The sequence below is a fragment of the Rhinoraja longicauda genome, chromosome 36 (genome assembly GCF_053455715.1).
Source record: "Rhinoraja longicauda isolate Sanriku21f chromosome 36, sRhiLon1.1, whole genome shotgun sequence".
NCBI classification, from domain to species: Eukaryota; Metazoa; Chordata; class Chondrichthyes; order Rajiformes; family Arhynchobatidae; genus Rhinoraja; species Rhinoraja longicauda.
In genome coordinates this window covers 7200485-7222714 of record NC_135988.1, presented here as the reverse complement: position 1 = coordinate 7222714, position 22230 = coordinate 7200485, and the positions used below count along the sequence as shown (strand labels likewise).

The following is a 22230-nucleotide window of genomic DNA, read 5'->3' as shown; positions in this document are numbered from 1 at the left end:
TCTCTTCCCTGCCATCCTGCCCTAGGACAGGAATTACAAAATTGAATGAACCCACTGTGAGAAATGCCAGCTGACATATATAAAATATATAAAATACAATGGACCTGAAACGTCACCTATTCATTTTCTCGAGATGCTGCCTAACCCGCTGAGTTACTCCAGCGTTTTGTGTCTATCTTTTGGTATAAACTAGCGCCTGCAGTTCCTTTTCATTACATTTTATTATGTAAGGAAATGAATCCTTGTGGTGCCCAGAGGCTGAGCGGGGGCCAATGCTGAGCTTTCTGTCAAAGTTGCTAAAGCAGGTTAGATGGCTTGTTAGCGCATTTCTGACTGGTGGGACCTTGCTGTGCACAAATAAGCAGCTGCATTTCCTATGCTACAGTAAATCCACATAAAAAATGTGCATGATTTGGCGGTACAGCTCTCTGGAAAGAATCTGAAAGAGAAATATAAAAGTTTTTGTTTGTTTTAAGAATAAAATCAACAGTAGATGAATGACAAGCTTATTATTTGATCGGGTCTCGACTTTAAATTAGATCTTTCAGCAATTCACAGGCATTATTGGAACCCATTGATTATGTTAAAGTGAGTGTGCCTGTTGTATGTTCTTTTTATATAATAAACACAAACAGGTCGGTGAATCTAATTATGTTCTTCATATCATATCATATCATATCTATACAGCCGGAAACAGGCCTTTTCGGCCCTCCAAGTCCGTGCCGCCCAGTGATCCCCGTACATTAACACTATCCTACACCCACCAGGGACAATTTTTACATTTACCCAGCCAATTAACCTACATAACCTGTACGTCTTTGGAGTGTGGGAGGAAACCGAAGATCTCGGAGAAAACCCACGCAGGTCACGGGGAGAACGTACAAACTCCTTACAGTGCAGCATCCGTAGTCAGGATCGAACCTGAGTCTCCGGCGCTGCATTCGCTGTAAAGCAGCAACGGTTCTTAATTGCCACCAATGTTGCTGTCTTAATCACTGTAATATAAAAACAGACCAGTCAAATATTGGGAGGGCTTTGAACTGCCTTCTGATAACATGCCAAAGATTATTGAAAAATAATTTCCAGCTGATTGCAGGGAATTGGATACATTGCATATAGTTTGATATCACAGAGAGCGGCCTGATTGCTTGAAATTGTGATTAATTTGTGACTTATTTTCCCTTCTTTGAGGTTACGTTACACTGGGATGCTTAATGTAACTGTTTCCTTGCTGTGCATACAAATTTCCCGTGCTTCTAATTTAAAACTTAACGATCTTGTAGAAATCGTACACACAATTTATTGTTTCAGTTGATTCACCTATTTTTAGTTATTTAAAGGTTGTATTTCACGCTCATATATTATTGTTCCCACAGCAGGATACATTTTGAATAGGAAAGTAAAGTTTTACCAAGTCTTATTCTGTTTGATATTACAGCAGCATTTATAATCTGAAGCCTTCTCAAAAGTCAGCAACTCAATGGCTGTAGGATCAAACAGTGGTGAAATTATAGGTCAGATTCAGTGAATATGACCTTGGAGAGATTTACTGGAAGGATATGAGGTTTGAGAGATTTCACCAATGTGGAGAGATTGTAGAGGTTGAGAATGTTCCCTTTGGAGTAAAGAATTTAAGGAGACATTTATTGGCGGCATGGTGGTGCAACTGGTAGAACCTCTGCCTCACAACGCCAGGTTCGATCCTGACCTCGGGAGCTGTTTTCGTGAGGGTTGTATGTTCTCCCTGTGGCCGCCCGGGGTTTCCTCCGGGTGCTCCTGTTTCCTCCCACATCCCAAAGACGTGCAGGTATGTGGGTTAATTGGTCTCTGTAAACTGGCCCCCAGTGTGTAGGGAGTGGATGTGAAAGTGGGATAACGTAGAATTAGTGTGAATGGGTGATTGATGGTCGGCGTGGGCTCAGTGCGCCATAGGGCCTGTTTCCATGCTGTATCTCTAAACTAAATTAAACTAAATGGAGTAGCATTGGTGTGGGTAACCCAAGAGAAGAAATTTAAGGTAATTGCTGAAAGCCCAATGGGGAGGATTAGAAATATGATAGTGTAAGAAAATAACTGCAGATGCTGGTACAAATCGAAGGTATTTATTCACAAAATGCTGGAGTAACTGGAGTAGTAGATGGAGACTCCATTGCGGATTTCAAAGGGGTATGTTTAAATATTTAAAAGTGAAACATTTACTGGACTATTGGGAAGAAACACAAGCGGACTCTTTCAAAGACACAGCACAGGCTTGAAGAGCTAAATGGGCTCTACCTGAGCACCTTGATATTATGATTGTTATCTAAATGGTTTGCAAATATTACCAATGCTGATGGAATTATGCACTTGACAGGTGAAGGTGTTTCCATCAGGCAAATTGAACTGAGGAATTCAAATCGGTCTTGTCAGTGGATGAGAGAAACAAAGAACTGCAGATGCTGGTTAATAGACAAAACGACATAAAGTGCTGGAGTAACTCAGCAGGTCAGGCAGCTTCACTGGAAAACATGGATAAGTGATGTTTCAGGTTGAGATCCTTTTTCAGACCTGAAGAAGGATCTTGACCCGAAATGTCACCTATCCCTTTTCTCCAGAGATGCTGCCTGACCTGCTGAGTTACTCCAGCGCTTTGTGTCATTTTGTCAGTGTACACTGCATGGGATCAGAAGTAGGGCTCTCATTGACTGGACACCCTTTATATGTTCTTTTGACCAATTTGTTATCTCTCCAATTAAGATAGTCACCATTTTGTATTTCCACTATCATTTTTGATCTGTTCATTGGTTCATTAGAACATAAACATAGAACAGTACAGCATGGGATCATGCCCTTTGGTTCACAATGTCCGTGCCAAACACAAAGCCAAGCTACACTAATTTCCTCTGTCTGAACGTGATCCACGTCCTTCCATTCCCTGCATATCCATGGGCCTATCGACAAACCTCTCATGTCTGCCTGCACCACCACCCCTGGCAGTGTGTTCCGGATACCCAACACTCTGTGTAAAAAAACTTGCCTCGCACATCTCCTCTACATTTTGCCCCTCTCTCACCTTAAAGCTATGCTCTCTAATCTTTGACATTTACACGCTGGGAATAAAGTTCTGGTTGCCTACCCTTTGCATGCCTCTCATAATTTAAAGTATTTCTATCAGGTCTCCCCTCAGTCTCTGATGCTCCAGAGAAAACAGTCCAAGTTTGTCCAACCTCTCCTTATAGCCAATACCCTCTGACCCAGGCAGCACTCTGGTAAACCTCTTCTCCACCATTTCCAAACCCGCCACATTCTTCCTGTAATGGGGTGACCAGAAACACACACACAACAACCCGAATATGGCCTAACCAAAGCTGAAACCTGACTCCCCGACTCTTATACTAAGTGCCCAGACTTATGAAGATAAGCACACCAACTTTACAATCCTGAAAATTAGAAAGAGTGCTGTTATGCAAAGTATGCTGGTTTGGAATTGTGCACTGGTAATATTTAAACATGTCATCAAAATTCTTATTAAATGAGAGTGCTGTGTAGTTACAGTATCATTCCCTGTCTGTCTAGAGGTAATTGGGTAATTCCCTGTCAATTAAACCTGGTGCCCACACTGCTGTCACTAAGGATGATAATATGCATATAATTTATATGCTCCACTCAATGTTTATGCATTTCCTGGAAAAAAAGGTTACCCTTTTTTTTAATGAGGGGGAAGCTGCTGTACCTTTTGTGCCCTCTGCCTTTTAAATAGTCTCGGTTTTCTCAGTAAGCTGTCTTAGTTTGCTACACAATAGTCCAGACTTGTACGTTGGCCAATGTCCATAAGATTTTCACATGAAATATGACTGCCCCCATCCAATCCATCAAACTGATAAATTGGAGGTGATAATACTGGTTAGTATGAAGACAGACACAAAATGCTGGAGTAACTCAGAATAGATGATGTTTTGGGTCGATACTGAGAGGGTCTGCTTCTTCAGATTGAGGGAGCTCAGTCTGAAGAAGGGTCTCGACCCGAAGCATCACCCATTCCTTTTCTCCAGAGATGCTGCCTGACCCACTGAATCACTCCAGCATTTTTTGTCCATCTGCAGTTCCTTCCTACATATTCTAGTTAGTATACTGGTTATATTAATTGGAAGAGGTTGTTTTAGTCACTGGTAAAATAGTTGCACAAATTGATATAAACTGATTATACCAATCGCTGCGAAATAGTTATACTGATCAATATGAGTTAGGTACAATGACTGATGGAAGTTAGCTCTGTTAATTAGTTATAATAATTAATACGTTTGATATACTGGTCTGCGAAGGTTAATAATGCTGATCCTTAGCTAGGCCGGGCACTGTGAACCTTTTGTTCTGACTGAATACAGTCAATAGAATTATACAGTGTCGTGCAACAGCTACACTGTGGGTTACTTAATTACACTAGTTAGTATGAAGATAGACACAAAATGCTGGAGTAACTGTAGAAAAGGAACAAGTGATGTTTCGGGTCGAGACCCTTCTTCAGACTGAGAGTCTTATTCCTCAGATTGAGAGAGCTCTCAGCCTGAAGAAGTGGGGGGGGGGGGGGGGGGGGGGGGTAGAGATCAGCTGCCCAGGACGCAGTTCTCGTGCTCACACGTGTACCTTGAAGAGTGTAACTCGACAGGTAAAAGATTCATAATTTTTTATTCTCCATTGATTTATGGAGACTAGTATCTGTAAAACGAAGCAGTCAGGCTGGAGTGATATCAGACTCCACCCGTTCACCTGGTATGTCGCGCTGAAATCTCACATAATTTCGACAGCTGTTGAATTTGAATGTGTATTCATCTGTAGAATAATCAGATCTCACTCCAGACAGCACCAACCTGGGAATGAGCTGATGCAGAGTCCGTGCTGACTTTACCCAGTCAGACCTGTAGGCAAATCATTCGATATCTTTAAAATGCACCGGGAAAAGCCATCCCGGGGCAACATAATCGCTACAATCTAAGATTGTTCATTACATTATTCATTGTTTCCATAACGATGGGTTTGCTGTTTATTCTTGCCATTTCGCTTTAGTTTTTGTTTGGGTGTGGGCAGGATTCAGATACCTGACCTCCCACGCACTGTAATGCAGATCTTATGAAGCAAGCCATAACAACAAGTCCGAAGAAGGGTCTCGACCCGAATCGTCACCCATCCCTTCTATCCAGAGACGCTGCCTGTCTCGCTGAGTTACTCCAGCATGTTGTGTCTATCATCGGTGTAAACCAGCATCTGCAGTTCCTCCCGAGGTTTCCGTTGCCCCTTTAAGATACAAAATGCTGGAGCAACTCGTTGGGTCAGTCAGCGTCCGTGGAGAACCTGGGGAAGTTTGAAGAAGGGTCCAGACCCGACGCATCACACATCCGTATTCTCCTGCCCCGCTGAGTTACTCCGGCATTTTGTGTCTTCGGTATAAAGCAGCATCTGCAGTCCCTTGTTATTGCCCTTTTAAGAGTGGGAATCATAAAGCGTCCGTCGGGCCGTGCTGGGAAACCTTTCCATTGCAGTGCGTGGGAGGTCAGGTATCTGAATCCTGCCCAGACCTGTGAGCATTGGAAGCACAGACGTCATTCGGGGGAATCCCTGCTTCCAAGCCGTGCGCTGCGAAGTCTGCTGAGCGCCAGCGCCCCTTCGAGACACCAGCGTGGTCAAGTCGAGCTTGACGTGCTGCCCTCTGCAGGCTGGCTCCACGCTCGCTGTGAGGACATCCCCAAACTCCAACCCGCCGAAGCCCAGTCCACGCCGCTAGACGTAAAAAGCTGGAGTAACTCATCGGATCGGGCAGCATCTCCAGGGAAAAGGAACAGGTGACGTTTCGGGTCGAGATCCTTCTTCAGACTTCCAGTCCACGTCGTTCCCACCGACCTTCGGAAAGTGAAGTCATTGTAGCAGTCAATTTGCGCAGAGAAAGCACCCACAGATAGCGATGTTGCAATTCACTCGACTCACCCACCGACGCTGTGTATCACTGATATGTACATATTGGCCGATTATCTCCTGCTGAGTATGCTGACACAAGGAACTGCAGATGTTGGTTAATACACAAAAAGACAGGTAGTGCTGGAGTAACTCGGCAGGTCAGGCAGCGTCTCTGGAGAACATGGATTGGTGACATTTAAGGTCGAGACCCTTCTTCAGGCTGTGAAGGGTCCTGACCATAAATGTTACCTATTTATCCACGTTCTCCAGAGATGCTGCCCGACCTGCTGAGGTACTCATGTCAATCTCCGCCTTTAAATTACCAATGACGGCCTCCTCAGTTGTCTATGGCAATAAATTCCATAGAATCATCACCCTCTGACCGAAGAAATTCCTCCACATCTCCTTTCTAAAGGTAAGTCCTTTTATTCCGAGGCTGTGCCCTCTGGTCCTAGACTCACCCACGTGGAAACATTCTCTCCACATCCACTCTATCCTGACCCAAGGCAAGGGATTGGCCCAATGACAGGCAGATCCAAGGTGAATAAAAACCAGGCACTTAGTATGTGATGAATGGAAAGGAAGTGCAGTGAGCATCATCGACCTCATGGTCACTAAAATCCTGGACCTCTGTCATTTGAAAGGGAGTTCTCATATTTGAATATGTGAGAAGGAACAGCAGATGCTGGTTTACACCGAAGACAGACACAAAATGCTAGAGTATCTCAGTGGGTGTTCATGTTGACTTGGAGCTCAACACCTGGAGAAATAGGATGGGTGACATTTCAGCTTGGGACCATTCTTCAAACTGCTACTCATGGTCTGCTGAGCAGCACTGTTGCTGCCCTTGGTCATGTTGTGAACATACAGGCAACCTGCAGCAGGTACATCACATGCTGGGAAGATCTCTGTAATCATTTTCTTCCTTAACAGGCAGCTTTTATTACCTATTCACAGTATCCAGAGGAATACATTACTCAAAACTGCTTTTCGTTCAGTTTGCCAACATTGATCATCAGATTACAACATTGTCAGCCTTATCCACGACACACTCGGTCCCCCAACGGCGACCAGTGTTCACGGAAGGCCGTGGACACCACACGTTTCCTCTCCAGGGACACACAGACATGGACATAAGCCCGGAAGAGGGGCAGCTAGACTCAGGTAGAACCTTCAACTGCCCACTGTCTGGTCCCGTAAATGGCCATCTTGGCTAGGCCCAGGAGCAAACCGATAGGGAGATCCCGCATAAAATTCTTCCATGGCAAGCAATTTTCTTTGGAGACACAAGGAAGTACAAATGCTGGAATCTTCAGCAAAACTCAAAGTGCAAAAAACTCAGCGGGTTAAGCAGCATCTGTGGAGGGAATGGACTGGCAACATTTCAGGTTGGGACCCTTCTTTAAACATTCTTTCTCCAGGTCAATGTTGAGGTTCTACCTGCATGAAACCAACTCTAGTAGAGAGGCCACTTCATGCACATACGAGACTCCTAATGCAGACACACTGCTATGAGCTCTCAGATTCCCAGAAGGGCAGAACAAATGTTTCAATAACATTCATAATGTCTCCCTGTAAAGGTAACATGTTCTCTGACCATGACTCCTCAAATTGGTGAAGGGGCATCTGGGGAAGCACTGGCCCCCTCAAGTGTTAAGGATGGTTCAAAGGTGGAGCTATGAACTAGAGGAAGCACAATGTCCCACACAGCTAGTCCACCTGCCCTGTTAAACACCTTCTACCCCACCAGGGACAGAGTCAGTGACCTCCACACGAGAACTCTTCAGCACCTCAGTCATCCTTGACAACAAGAGAGACTGCCCAAGAAGAAGAGGTTTATTTTAAACCACTGCAGCAGAGGATTGTGAGCAGGGATCAGCACTGTTTGAAACCTAACACTGCATTTAACAGAAACCCGAGAGCAACTTTCTCACATGGATTGTGGTGGGTATATGGAATGAGCTGCCAGAGGAAATAGTCCAGGCAGGTTTCATAACAATATTTAACAGACTCTGGGACAGGTACATGCATAGGAAAGGTTTAGAGGGATATGGGCCAAATGCGGGCAGGTGGGACTACCTTAGATGGGGCATCTTGGTTGACATGGCAATTTGGGCCAAAGGGCCTGTTTTCCTGCTGTACGACTCTGACTGCAGTAGCGAAGCTGAGGACAATTCACCTGGTTTGTAAAGTATTTGGGGTGGATGATGACTTCCACTGTTACTGGGCCTGCGAACTACTCGCTTACAGGAGGGTGGGAGGGGGACATGTTCTCAATTAGGAAACAAACATTGAGAAATTTGAAACAGGTGCATGGATAGGAAAGGTTTAGAGGTATATGGGCTAAAAGCAGATAAATGGAACTAGCTTAGATGGGGCGTCTTGGTCAGCATGGACAAGTTGGCCTGAAGAGCCTGTTTCTGTGCTGTATGACTAACTCTATAATGGCAAGTCTACCATTCCAGGCATCAGGCCTGAAGAAGGGTCTCGACCCGAAATGTCACCTATTCCTTCTCTCCACAGATGCTGCCTGTCCCACTGAGTTGCTCCAGCATTTTGTGTCTATCTTAGGATCATTCTGCCTTTTTATTAATCAGAGATTTCATGGGCACAGACCATTCTACATGCTGTGCTCTAGTTTTGTGCATTTCTTGCTAACTATTTTTACAGGTGGATAACATTTGGTCCTGTTTGAAACATTGACTTGCTTCTCTCTTCACAGGTGCTGCTTGGTTTGTGGAGTATTTCCAACATTCTCTGATTCTCCACACAATTTTGCTTTCATTTCATTATGCAACTCTGATGAAAACATTTATTCGAAATGTTCACGTTTTCGCCACAATTATTCCACGCGTGGCCCTTTTAAGAGTCAGGAAATAAAGCAGGCGGACAGCTTTCCCCTATCTGTGCACGTTAATCCCTGCCAACTGGATTGAACTCAGCGTGGAAGCTAAGGGTCATTCAGTGAGTCGTGGTTCACTGTGCAGGCGAGCGGTTCGCCAGGTAACTCCACTCCTCATCAACAACAATCGAAGCAGCGTGGGCGCGGGATCTGTCCAGCCACATGGACGAAGTGGACACGGACTCCTCTGCTTCAGTACGGACAGTCACTATTTGCGGACCCTCAGTTCATCGCCCTTGCGAAGACAGCTATATATATATATTTATATATACAATGTACATGGACTTGCTAGCATCTGTCGTCCCACCAGCCAACATCAGCCTGCTCATAGGGTCACTTTGACTTTAACGCTGCTGTTGTTGGAGGTTACGGAATCAGTGATACCTTGTCCGATATGTAGTCAATTAGGTGGAAATCTATTTTCCTTTTTGTTTAATAAAAAATAACAGTTAAGATTGTGTGGCATCTTTTGAAACTGTGGAGTGAGTGGCCATTGAGGCTGAGAGAGTTGATGGGCGGAAGGATATTTTGGAGGGGACAAAATGAACTATAAATATCACATGTAGAACGACCTGCTAGCCAGGTGTGTTGCACCTGGTATATTTGTATCTATGCTTCATATGCATTCATTTATGTTTAAAAATATATACAATATTTATAGCCCCTTGCACGTTTTAATATGTACATTATTGCATCTTCATGTTTTCAGTGTAGATTAATTGGATATAAGATTGAACTGTGCATGGTGCCAAACGGACAGGCTTGTGAATAGAGCCACTTTATTAATTGCATATCAATTGATTGATTGAAAGATACAGCATGGAAACAGACCCTTTGGCCCACCGAGTCCACGCCGCCCATCGATCACACTAGTTCTATGGTTATCCCACTCTCGCATCCACTCCCTGCACACAAGGGGCTGATGGCTGATGGCTTGGTGTTGTCAGGCTACCGGGGAGGGGAGGGGGAGAGCGGGGAATCCGGCCGATGCAGCGGGCTGGGTGATATATGTATCCTGAACCACTCAGACTGACTGTCAGAGTGCCCGCCCTCGGGGGGCTTAATGCCACGATGCCAGAGGCTGTGTGTGTGTATATTTCTATGTACATTAATCCTTAATGTCGCCACAAGAAATCAAAATGGCTCTGGTGCGAGGCAAGGCAGGGGGAGGGGTGCGGAAAACAACAAGTGAAAAACAAATTCTCACTTTCATATCAGGAAGTGGATGGATGAAGGCTTATTTTTAATTATTTTCCTACTTTACAATTTCACCCAAGCTCGCGGCTCAGAACTAACCATTACGTCGGTACTTTTTAAGGATGTGGGTTCTGATCAGACAGTATTTTCCACTCCAGGGAGAGGACGACACACTCGCCGGAAAGTGAGCCAAATTTGGACGGGGAGTGCCGTGACGTCAGCCGGTTTGCCTTATATGGAGTTCCAGTCCGCTGGTCTGTGCACAAAAAAATGGCAAAAAAACAATAAAAGACAGTTTTTAAAATAAAAGGTCTTGGGTCTAAGTGCGCGGTGCAAGAGGGCTGTTTCTGGCCAGGTGGCCGGTTTGAGGGCTCGGCGGGGTCGTGTTGACTGTTGCAAATCATGCAAGTCCCAATGTTCCATGAAACGAACTCACACCCGCAGCGTCACCGCTGCTAACTCCTCGCATGTCCATGTAAGGGCAGCTACGTCACGGTGCTTTCCTTTCTCGCTATATATACACTGCTAGACCATATTTCACCGGCAGTACTGTATTGCTTTGCAAGCTTTCAACAGGCACACACCAGAGACAGGAGGAGAGGAGAATATATATATATATATGTATATATATTTTTTCCAATGTTATTTCACTGACTGCAGCTGACATCCCCCTGGGGGTCTTTCAAGCGCCAGGTGGATTTCGTTATCTGAAGAAGGAATTTATACACACACATGCATTCGTGGTGATCTGGAACTTATTTATTTATTTATTGGAAGAGGATCCCCCCGCTGTTTGCGCTCTGATATGACAGGGAAGATAGTGGAGAAGATCCCGGTGACGATGAGCGGTTTGTTAAACCACCTGCAGGATAGTATCTACCCCGAGGATGACATTTCTTCGGCCGTACCCACCTCCATGAACATTTTTAACTCGGAACCAAACAACGCCTACAACCAGATGAGTACAGGTAAGAAGTCTTACACTTTTGATTTATCCGAAGGCAATGTAAATAAAGTGACTTTGACGCGCACGCGGATGCATTAAAAGCCCCCCCACCCCCGGGTGCATTTAATGGTAAATATATTAATCTATATAAATTATATCTTAAACTTGTGCTGCACAGATATATTTGCAAGAAACCTATGTTGTGCCCACGCGAAATCAGTGTGAGCCACAGTGATTACTACGCTCCACCGTGACCGCCCGGAGCGGGTTTTGGCATCATCTGGAATGCTACATTAAAGTCACGGATAGTTACCGTTATAACAGTTGTGCGGCCTCAAATTATCCGATATATTGGACGTCTCTCTGGCGCAGAATTGGTTAAATGCACTGTAGTAAATTTAACACCCCGCGCTCAACATTTGTAAAAATATTCCTACATTCTGGAATGAAGTAATTAATAGGGATTGAATAAATATCTACACATTGTACATCACGCTGCCTTAAAATGGTTCCAGTGACATTATACAGTGATGTTATGTTAATACATTAGTTCTGGTATCTTGATATAATGGAGTCCCTGAACTAATTAAAGCCCTCACTATAATGTGACTTTACAACTGTCTACCAAATGCGGTATATTTAAATATAATATATCTCACTATAACAATATTACGAGAGAGCCTACCTTGTGAGAAATTGAACACCATTAAATTGCAGCGGCTTCAATGTGTACAATAACATGTCGTGCGTCTTTCTGCTAATGTATCCTGCTGCTAATTCTGTACGAGAGGAGTTACCTGCTAAATAAAAGATGGGGCTTTATTAGTTACACATCTCTGCACTGTGATCACTTCGGCTGGAGGTGATGGGCGGGTAGCACTGACTCGTGTACGCGCGGTGGCTTTGGCGTTGTGGCATCTTGTCTGTGGTGCCGGCTCTATTGCGGTTTACTACCGCCAAACGCGAACAAAAAAAAATCATAATCGTTCAGCTTAATAGTGCGAGGAGTATGTTTGAACTTTAAGGTCAGGTGTTATTTCCACTGTTTCAGAAAATGTATCCATGTGGTGTTTTAATCGTTCCAAAATACTCTTGTAGTCAGTCGGAAACTAATGTTGAACCTTCTATTTTGCCCCATTCAGACGGTCTGCTGGACGTTCCAATGGAGAAAGGGACCCAGGACATGAACTATTCTCACCCTTTCCAAAACTCCAACCGCAACCAGACTCTCACGTATTTGGGCAAATTTGCCTTCGACTCCCCGCCTGGGCCGCTTGGAGGCTCGAACTGGTGCCCGGAAAACATCATCAACTTGGCGGGCCTCTTCGGGGTATCTCATTCCCCCTCCACCAGCACTCAGACGTCGACCGCCTGCACCATGGTACAGAACCAAGGCGAGATGGAGCAGCTTTACCAAGGACCGACGCCTTATCCACAATGCAGCGAGATGTACCAGGAGCAGGTCTACCACAATCCCCCAAACACCAACAATCTCTACTCCAACCAGGAGTATCACTCCAAACCTGCCCAGGACGCCAACATATTCTCCGTCATTCCGGATTACAATATGTTCCACCACCAGAACGATCTGGCTTCCATAACGGATCACAAACATTTCCCAGCGTCAGTAGATCTCATCAGGACCCCTCCTCCTCTCACTCCACTGACAACCATCAAAGCCTACACGGATTCCAAGCAGATGCCAGTCAGCTTTAGTTCCCACCCGCAGCAATTGACCCTGAAGCCCATCCGGCCAAGGAAGTACCCCAACCGCCCCAGCAAGACACCTGTCCACGAAAGGCCCCACGCTTGCCCGGCCGAGGGCTGCGACCGCAGGTTCTCCAGATCGGACGAGCTGACCAGACACCTGAGGATCCACACGGGCCACAAGCCCTTCCAGTGCCGCATCTGCATGAGGAGTTTCAGCCGCAGCGACCACCTCACCACCCACATCAGGACCCACACTGGGGAGAAGCCCTTCAGCTGCGACTTCTGTGGGCGCAAGTTCGCCCGGAGCGACGAGCGCAAGAGACACGCCAAGATTCATCTCAAGCAGAAGGATAAAAAAATGGACAAGAACCCCTCGGCGCCCATCCCGGCCGCGGCAGCGGGCGCACCGGTGACTAGCTGTGCTTAACTGGCGTCTCTCAATGCGCAAAAACGCGAGAGGTTGAATTGTACTCGAGCTGCTCCAAGCGGCGCCCATTGCTTCGCCAAGCTCATGCATTGGGCTCTTGCACCTTTTACTCCGGGGGGCAAATTTCCTGGCGGCGCAACGTGAATTGCACCCAAACCCCGCCTGATGGTTGTCAGATGCGACCTGGTCCGTCTCTCTTGGAAGTTCCGCCGAACTCCGGCGTATCTACTCTGCGCAAATTTTGACGAGTGTACCGCTCCAGTCGCACAACTCCCGCAAACGTTTTAGTGCAATTTCGGCGTAGCTCCGGAATGCGGGACGGCGGGATATATTTAACACTCCGGTGTGAAGCAACACATCAGGTACAATATTGTCGAAGATTAAGTTTAACGTCAGATCTTTAACGCGGTGAGAAGATCCTTTGGACTCTTCCGATGTGCTATTTGAAGCACATGACTACTATTGGACGACACTGATCCTACTCCATGTTAAAACACACACATACACACAGTTGACTTTTATTGAGCAGACGTTTGATAATCCATCATGCTCACCTTCAACAAGGGTCCCGACCCGAAACATCACCTATCTATGTTCTCCAGAGATGCTGCATGACCCGCTGAGTTACTCCAGCACTTCGTGTCTTTTTGTGAAACCAGCACCTGCAGTTTCTACATCTTCGCCATCAATGGTTTGTGGATGCGAAAATCTGTTTATAAACCGTTGTTACAGACTGCACAATTCAGCATTACATTGTCAGTGGGATTAAAGTGGTCATTCGCTTTACTCAATATACATTTTAAACAAAGAATCCTTTGGCATTTGGTGGCCGGACAACGTTCACGGTGAACTCCTAACAGATAATTCCACACTATAGATATTTCTATCAATAGGTCAAGAAGCACTTACGTTTTCTTCACTGTTGTGTAAAGACCCGCCGTCAGACAGATCGCATGTGTTGGGTTCTGCAGTCTCCATTGAAACGCCGCTGTCATTTTTTGACTTTGTGTATGCACATCTCGGTTTTAGATGACCTGCAGTTGGCTCCGATGTGGAATTTTGACCAGAGCACAGGAGCCATCCATGTAACACTTCACCACGTGTACAATCGGAACTTTTGTTGTGTTGGTACTTTCCCTTACCTTTTTGTCATTTTATTACACACATAACAAGGGAGCATTTTGGCACCCAGTCATTAATATAAAAGCATGTTTCTTACTGCACGATGGCATTTTTCTTGGAAACCATACGCATAAAAAAAAGTTTTAGGCTTTTCTTTCATAGCAGATGGTTTCCTTTTGCTTTTTACGGTTTAAATGTCTGCATGTGGGGGAAAAAATGTCAGACATGGGATCAAAGTGGTTTGATATTAACAGTCAAGGGGAAACCTGTGAGAAATGTTTTTTCCTGGAATTTTTTTGCATAAAGTACAGTATTTTGAACAGAGATGTATTATATTTTGTGGCTTTATTTTTAAGATTTTATTGTATCTTATAATAAGGTACAAGCTTGAATTTGTGAAGAGATAGTGATTACTCACCAATGTTCTCATTGGCTTATTGTCTATTGTAATGCAAATACTGTAATTTAGTTTAAAGTATAGGCATTTGAAAGATAGCCGATGCATTGTTGTACCATTTGCACTGTGCGCAAATGTTGAGACATAAATATATTGTGTTTGCCGAGCAAAGTTCCTTTGTGTTTTATTGATGGCTTCATTCACTTTATAGGGCATCAAATTCAGACACACCTTCATTTTGCCTATATCTGACTGTGCATTATCTCAAAGGTAGACACAAAGTGTTGGAGTAAGTCAGTGGGTCAGGCAGCATCTCTGGAGAAAAGGAATAGAGAACAAGAAGGGTCGAGACCCTTCTTCAGACTGATAGTCAGGGGTGAGGGGAACTCGAGATATGAAAAGGTACAGAACAAATCAGAGCTGGCACTGCTGACCAAGGAAAGGTGGAGCCCACAATGGTCCATTGCTGGCTGTGGCAGAGGTGGTAATGATGGGCTTTCTGTACCTCGGGACATGTGACAATTGATTAAACTGAACTGAACTGAACAGTGAAGCTAGCAGGACGACTAGGGTGGAGGAAGGACAGAGAGAGAGAGAGAGAGAGAGAGAGAGAGAGAGAGAGAGAGAGAGAGAGAGAGAGAGAGAGAGAGAGAGAGAGGGAATATAAGGGTTACTTGAAATTAGTGAAATCAATATTCATACCGTTGGGTTGTAAGCTGCCCAAGCGAAATTTGAGGTGCTGTTCTTCCAATCTGAGTGTGGCTTCACTCTGACAGTGGTGGAAGCCCAGGACAGAAAGGTCAGTGTGGGAGTGGGATGGGTAGGTAAACCTTCTCTCAGCCCAGTCCAAAGAAGGACCCCAAACCAAAACGTTCCCTATCTTTTTCACTCCACAAATGCTGCCTGATCTATTGAGTTCCTCCAGCACTTTGTGTTTTGCTCAAGATTCCAGCATCAGCAGTTCCTGGTGTCTCCTTATGAATCCCCAATAAAATCAGAAAATGCTGCAACTACTCAGCTGATCAGGCAACATGTGTGAAGAGAGAAATAGAGTTAGCATTTCAGGTCAATTGATATTTTTCATATTTCCAATATGCTCATTTTATTTCAGATTCTGACTCAATATCATCCCTCTCTTGCCATTTCAATATTAAACATTCAACTTTATGAAAATCATGAACAATCCACATCTTTGTCAGAGCAGGTAGAAGGTGCCCAAACATTTATGAAAAGGCTTAATAGGGTGAAAGAGGAGAGGGTTCTAGTTCTGGTGGCGAATTCAACCTCGAGGTGATCAATTCAAGACTAAATGGTGGTAAATTCAATTAAACAAATCAAGAGTGTCTTTCTCACCCAGAGAGTGGTGAACTGGCTCCCATTCGGAAAGGCTGAGGCAAGAAATATGGATACAATGAGTAGAAATTTGGATGAGTGCAGGAAATGAAATTGTCACAGATAGGTGGGTTGAAGTAGTCTAGTTCATTGTCATGTGTACCGAGCAGAAACACTATACATGAATATCATCGAAGCATCCACAGTGTACAGATACATAATAAAGGGAATAACATTTAATGCAAGATAAAGTCCAGAATCGCATGGTGGCACGGTGATGCAGCAGTACAGTTGCTGCCTCACAGCGACAGAGACCCCAGGTTCGATCCTGACTCTGGGTGCTGTCTGTACGGAGTTTGTACGTTCTCCTTGTGGCCGTGTGGGTTGTCTCCGGGTGCTCTAGTTTCCTCCCACACTCCAAAGATGTACAGGTTAGTAGGTTGATTGGCTTTGGTAACAATTGTAAATTGTCCCTAATGCATTAGGATAGTATTAGATGTAGGATAGTGTTAGTGTGCAAGGATTGCTGGTTGATGCAGACTCAGCGGGCTGAAGGGCATGTTTCCATGTTGTATCTCTAAACTAAACTAGTCCGATTAATGATTGTCTGTGTCTCCAATGAGGTACGTAGTAGCTCAGGACTGCTCTCTAGTTGTTGATAGGATGGTTCAGTTCCTGATAACAGCTGGGAAGAAACTGTCCCTGAATCTGGACTGGGTTAGAATATAAAAAGCAAAACGTGGTAGATGCTGGAAATCTCATGAAAAGAATGCTGGACGCACTCAGTAAATCTGGCAACATTAGTGAAGAAAGAAGCAGAATTATGTTTCAGGTTGATGCCTATTCAAACCAGCAGAACATGTTTTCATTTGCAAGGAAGGGATCAGTGGGTGGGGGGAGAGGACAGAGTCATTGCCTGCAATACAATGGAAATCAGGACAAAATGAATGGAAAAAACAGTGGCTGTCCTGATTGAGAAAGAATGGCGATGGTTTGGCAGTTTCTGCCGCTAGTGTACTTTAAATCTTCCAATAAAATAACAATTGAATTTATATTTCATCAAAGTCAATAGATATGAAGAGAGTTTGGAGTTTCCAAATATTATGTTCACATTTCCAGCAAAGTATTTCTCCAAAATTCAACTAAATTTGCAATAATTGTTTCCACATATAAGTAACCAAAGAAACCAATGATAAAAATAAATGGTTTAAAAGTCATTTTCCAAGGTTCATTTTCAGGAATTGGTGGCTTAATTTTAACTCAAATTGTTGTCATTCTGTTATGCCTGTTATCAAATGACAATGATCCTATAAAATTGACTCTTGGGATTGTAGTGTGCCTTTGCTTGATCATTCACTTTAAAGACTTATTGCCTCATAAAATTAACTAAAATGTCTGATGAAGGCTAACTGCAATCTCGAGAGGAGAGTTTCTAATTTAGTTTTCAAGAGGAGGAATAAAAAAAATTCAAACAATGTAAAGTTGGTTTCATAATCCTGTGGAACAATTTAATATATGCTGAACATAAAAGCCTTTAATTATTTACTGAATTTCATAACATATTGTGGAGCTCAAACCTGTATGAATTGGCACTTATAGTAAAAGTTATATATGATTTGTTGTTATTTGAATTACCTTAGGAAAGCCAGGTAGAAAGATTCTGAAGAATAGCCTGAGATTGTGGTGGATACAGTATAAATTTAGTCTTATTAAAGCAGAGTTTTATTATTGCAAGACATGGAGGCAAGAATATTCCATGTGGAAAATGGAAAGATTCAGATTCAGGGACAGTTTCTTCCCTGTTCTTCTTTCTTTCGTATGTCAGCTACACCAATCAAAAGTGGCAATTGGTGCTTCAGAGTACCGTAGTTGACCATTTGCTGCAAATTTTGCCAGTTCTGTAGAACTACCCAGGGTGGACGACGAGAACGTAAAGCACCCCTCTTCCCTGTTGTAATCAGGCAACTGAACCATCCTATCAGTAACTAGAGAGCAATCCTGAGCTGCTACCCACCTCTTGGAGACCCTTAGACTATCTTTAATTGGAATTTACTGGACTAAATGTTATTCCCTTCATCCTGTATCTGTACACAGTGGACAGCTTGATTGTAGTCATCTATAGTCTTTCCGCTGACTGGAGAGCACGCAACAAAAAAGCTTTTCACTGTACCTCGGCACACTGGCCTCAACTACAAGATGGCCGCGCCGTTGTGTTTGGCTGCCTGCCACTGTATGTTTCTTTTTTTTTTTTCCTAATCAGATGTGCAGCACTTTGGTCAACGTGGGTTGTTTTTAAATGTGGTATACAAATAAAATTGACTTGACTTGACTTGACGTAACAATAAACTAAACTAATAAACTAATAAAACCAACACATCAAGAGCTTGGCAGAGATTTGGTGAATGACCAACACATGAGAAAGTTTACTTCATATCATGTTTGGTTCTTTCACCAAGCATTCTACAATTGTATTGTCTGATTCTCAACCCTTCTGTCAATGGCAAGGGGTGGGAGGAGGATGCTTCAACCCTAAAGTTGGTTCTTGCATTAAGGAGAAATGATCCACACCAATGTGAATATAGGAAAATAACTGCAGATGCTGGTACAAATTGAAGGTATTTATTCACAAAATGCTGGAGTAACTCAGCAGGTCAGGCAGCATCTCAGGAGAGAAGGAATGGGTGACGTTTCGGGTCGAGACCCTTCTTCAGACTGATGTCAGGGGGGCGTGAATAATACTTACAGCTTTGATTCCTCTATTTTGTTTGTCAGATTACTGAAATTATGCTTTCCATGGGATACTTTCACCTAATAGCTACCTTAAATTTATTTCCTACCAACTTTATTTAAGTCCTCCAGTCTATTGTCATTTAAAATCTAAATGAGGAGTCTCTTTTTAGATTCCTTTTAAATATCTCTGTTTCTTCCTCATGGAACATCCACGTTAGGCTTTGGGGCAATTCTGGTGTACTTTGGCTTACACTCTCCAACATAAGTATTTTTGAAACCCCGTGATTAAAACTATACACAGTTCCAGACGTATGATCTGGGTTTGTATTACAAAATACGCTCTTTATTATACTATTAATTTATACTCCACTCTTCTGCAAATAGACAATAGACAATAGACAATAGGTGCCATTCAGCCCTTCGAGCCAGCACCGCCATTCAATGCGATCATGGCTGATCACTCTCAATCAGTACCCCGTTCCTGCCTTCTCCCCATACCCCCTCACTCCGCTATCCTTAAGAGCTCTATCCAGCTCTCTCTTGAAAGCATCCAACGAACTGGCCTCCACTGCCTTCTGAGGCAGAGAATTCCACACCTTCACCACTCTCTGACTGAAAAAGTTCTTCCTCATCTCTGTTCTAAATGGCCTACCCCTTATTCTTAAACTGTGGCCCCTTGTTCTGGACTCCCCCAACATTGGGAACATGTTTCCTGCCTCTAATGTGTCCAATCCCCTAATTATCTTATATGTTTCAATAAGATCCCCCCTCATCCTTCTAAATTCCAGTGTATACAAGCCCAATCGCTCCAGCCTTTCAACATACGACTAGTAATAATGTTTCTTCACTTATCTCTCCAGCTTCATCTCCTTTGTTGTAAATCCGCATTTTTAGATTTAGATTTAGATTTAGAGATACAGCACAGAAACAGGCCCTTCGGCCCACTGAGTCCGCGCCGCCCAGCGATCCCCGCACATTAACACTATCCTACACACACTAGGGACAATTTTTACATTTACCCAGTCAATTAACCTACATACCTGTACGTCTTTGGAGTGTGGGAGGAAACCGAAGATCTCGGAGAAAACCCACGCAGGTCAAGGGTTTTGTTCTGTTTTACCTTATACTGTGCATTTTATTTCATTTCATTTTCTAGTTTCCTGCCCAGGAACTAAATCTTTCTGCAAGTTATTAAATAGATTGTCAGCCCAGAGCTCCCTCACTTTCATTTCATAAATCTTTCAGGTGCTCCGCCTCTCTTACCTCCACCACAGCTCGGTATTTGACCAAGCTTTCAGGGAATCACAGCAAAGAAGGAGATCTTTGGCCCATTTATTCTTTACTGTCTCTTTCAAAGCAAATCATGCAAGTCCCAACTTCCCCCTGATCTTTCCCAAGATGTCTTATTCATTTCCACTTGCAGATAATGTATTTATTCAGTTCTTGTTCAGAAGGCTATGCAGATCTGAACTTTCACTACCTCAGAAAAATAAAAACGATTTTGGTAACTTGAGTAATGCACTGGTTTGGTCTAGAATTCCTTCTCATTACACTTCAGTTTTATATATTTTACCATGTTATAAGTGGTTATGTAAACAGCAGATATAGTCATAGAGTCACACAGCATGGAAACAGGCCCTTCGGCCCAACTTGCCCACACCGACCAATGTGTCCCATTTACACTAGTCCCACCTGCCTGCATTTGGCCCATATCCCTCCAAACCTGTCCCATCCCTGTAGCTGTCTAATCATTTCTTAAATGTTGCGTTAGTCCCTGTCTCAACTACCTCCTCTGGCAGCTTGGTCCAAACACCCACCATCCTTTGTGTGAAAAAGTTACCCCTCAGATTCCTATTAAATTTGTCCTCCTTCACCCCAGTTGTAGTTGTCTTCAAGCTGATAAATGGTTGCTAATCTGCATAATTTAAAAAGTAGTGCAAAACATAATTTCCAGTCCCTCCCCACATCTCTCACAGCCTTTCTACTGTTGACTGTTTCTTCATTTTAACTTTTCCCCCCGAGGTTGGGTAATTTGTTGGTTTTCATTTTTCACATGAAACAAATGTGAATCCTTGAAAGACTTTTACTCAGTTGAACGAGGCGACATAATTGGGCTAATTGTCTGTGTCAATAGTAACTTTCCCAAAGGAATCGATAGTGGCAGTTCCATGTTTAGTTACTGATTTTCAGGTCATCTTTAATTGGGCGTGGAATCTTTAATTGAGCGTATTAACATTTCCTTTTCTTTTAAATGCTCATGATGTTTGTAAAAAGCAAGGCTTGCAGCATTTATTCTGATCTCTGTATGTCTCAAAGCCCTTTAAACTATCCACATAGGTCACTGTTGCACTGTGTTACTGGTTGCTTGTGATGTTTCATTGATTGCTGTCATTGCTGTGGAATCCCTGCACTGCGCTTTACCACCAGTGTCCAAAGACTTTCTTCTGCACCCTGGAATCTACCTCTAATTTGTCTCAGAGGATTTATTAACTTTCAATCCACTTAATCAAAGAGGTTTCTCCTTCATACTGGTTTTAAAATGCACTGGGAATTCACTGTAGAGACTAAATCTCTGCATCTCCTCAGAACATTATTGAACAGTAATCATTAAATCATTTTAACGTTTTGCTTTAAATTTCCATTGCTTCAATACCCTTCCAAGCCGTTATTTTATCATTGTGATTAAAATTGCTGCCTGCTGAGATTCCTCTCTAAACCTTCTGTCTCTTCCTCCTGCTTTAAAATGCGCTGAGGAAATTTTGGGTTATACTGTTCTGATATGCTATTCTGTGTTCTCTGAGTACGCTGGTACGCTGGTACGCTGGTACGCTGGTACGCTTATATAAAAGGCTCTAAATCAATGCAAGAGAGAGAGAGGAGAGAAGAGTGAGAGTGGGAGAGAAAGGAGGGAGCGAAAGGAAGATAGAGAGTTGAAAAGAAAGGGAGAGAGAAAGAGAGAGAGAGAGAGAGAGAGAGAGAGAGCGAGAGAGAGAGAGAGAGAGAGAGAGAGAGAGAGAGAGAGAGAGAGAGAGAGAGAGAGAGAGAGAGAGAGAGAGAGAGAGAGAGAGAGAGAGAGAGAGAGAGAGAGAGAGAGAGAGAGAGAGAAACATCAGCAAACAAAGGATAACATGAAGGTAAGATGGAGAGACGATATACTTTGACTCACAGCACAGAATGCTCTGGGATATTCTTGAGGAATATTGTAACTGACAGTAATATGAAATTAAGGTATTTATTTCACAAAATGCTGGAGTAACTCAGCAGGTCAGGCAGCATCTCAGGAGAGAAGGAATGGGTGACGTTTCGGGTCGAGACGAGACCTTCTTGAAAAGTTAGCATTTCTCGATGAATGAGTAGGACATGTTGGACCGCAGTAGAACCCCAGGTATCACTTGAGACACACTAACTGCAGCCCAAGGGAATTCAGACACTGAATTGTTAAATACACAATTGTCAAACAGAGATAAGTGTCGGTTGAAGTTTCTCTTGTGCCCTGCAGGAAAGTACCTAATCTCAATTTCCAGCTTTGACAGAGCCTT

At 43.7% G+C, this 22230-nt stretch overlaps 1 protein-coding gene across 2 annotated transcripts; it reads left to right on the top strand.

Moving 5' to 3' along the window:
* The first annotated feature begins 10583 nt into the window (after window positions 1-10583).
* egr3 (early growth response 3) lies at window positions 10584-14790 on the top strand. 2 transcript variants are annotated; one of them, XM_078428989.1, is made up of 2 exons: window positions 10584-10995; window positions 12116-14790. In XM_078428989.1, exons 1-2 carry the CDS (start codon window positions 10833-10835, stop codon window positions 13108-13110), a joined length of 1158 nt encoding a protein of 385 aa, XP_078285115.1. In that variant the 5' UTR covers window positions 10584-10832; the 3' UTR covers window positions 13111-14790. The 2 variants fall into 2 exon arrangements, with proteins under 2 accessions (XP_078285115.1, XP_078285116.1); XM_078428990.1 differs by lacking the exon at window positions 10584-10995 and adding an exon at window positions 11917-11998.
* The last annotated feature ends 7440 nt before the right edge of the window (window positions 14791-22230 follow it).

Bases quoted from the DNA above. Each gene is read 5' to 3' on its own strand.
- egr3 (XM_078428989.1), top strand. From the start codon at position 10,833: ATGACAGGGAAGATAGTGGAGAAGATCCCGGTGACGATGAGCGGTTTG. The intron at 10,996-12,115 runs GTAAGAAGTCTT...TGCCCCATTCAG, and splicing joins CTACAACCAGATGAGTACAG to ACGGTCTGCTGGACGTTCCA.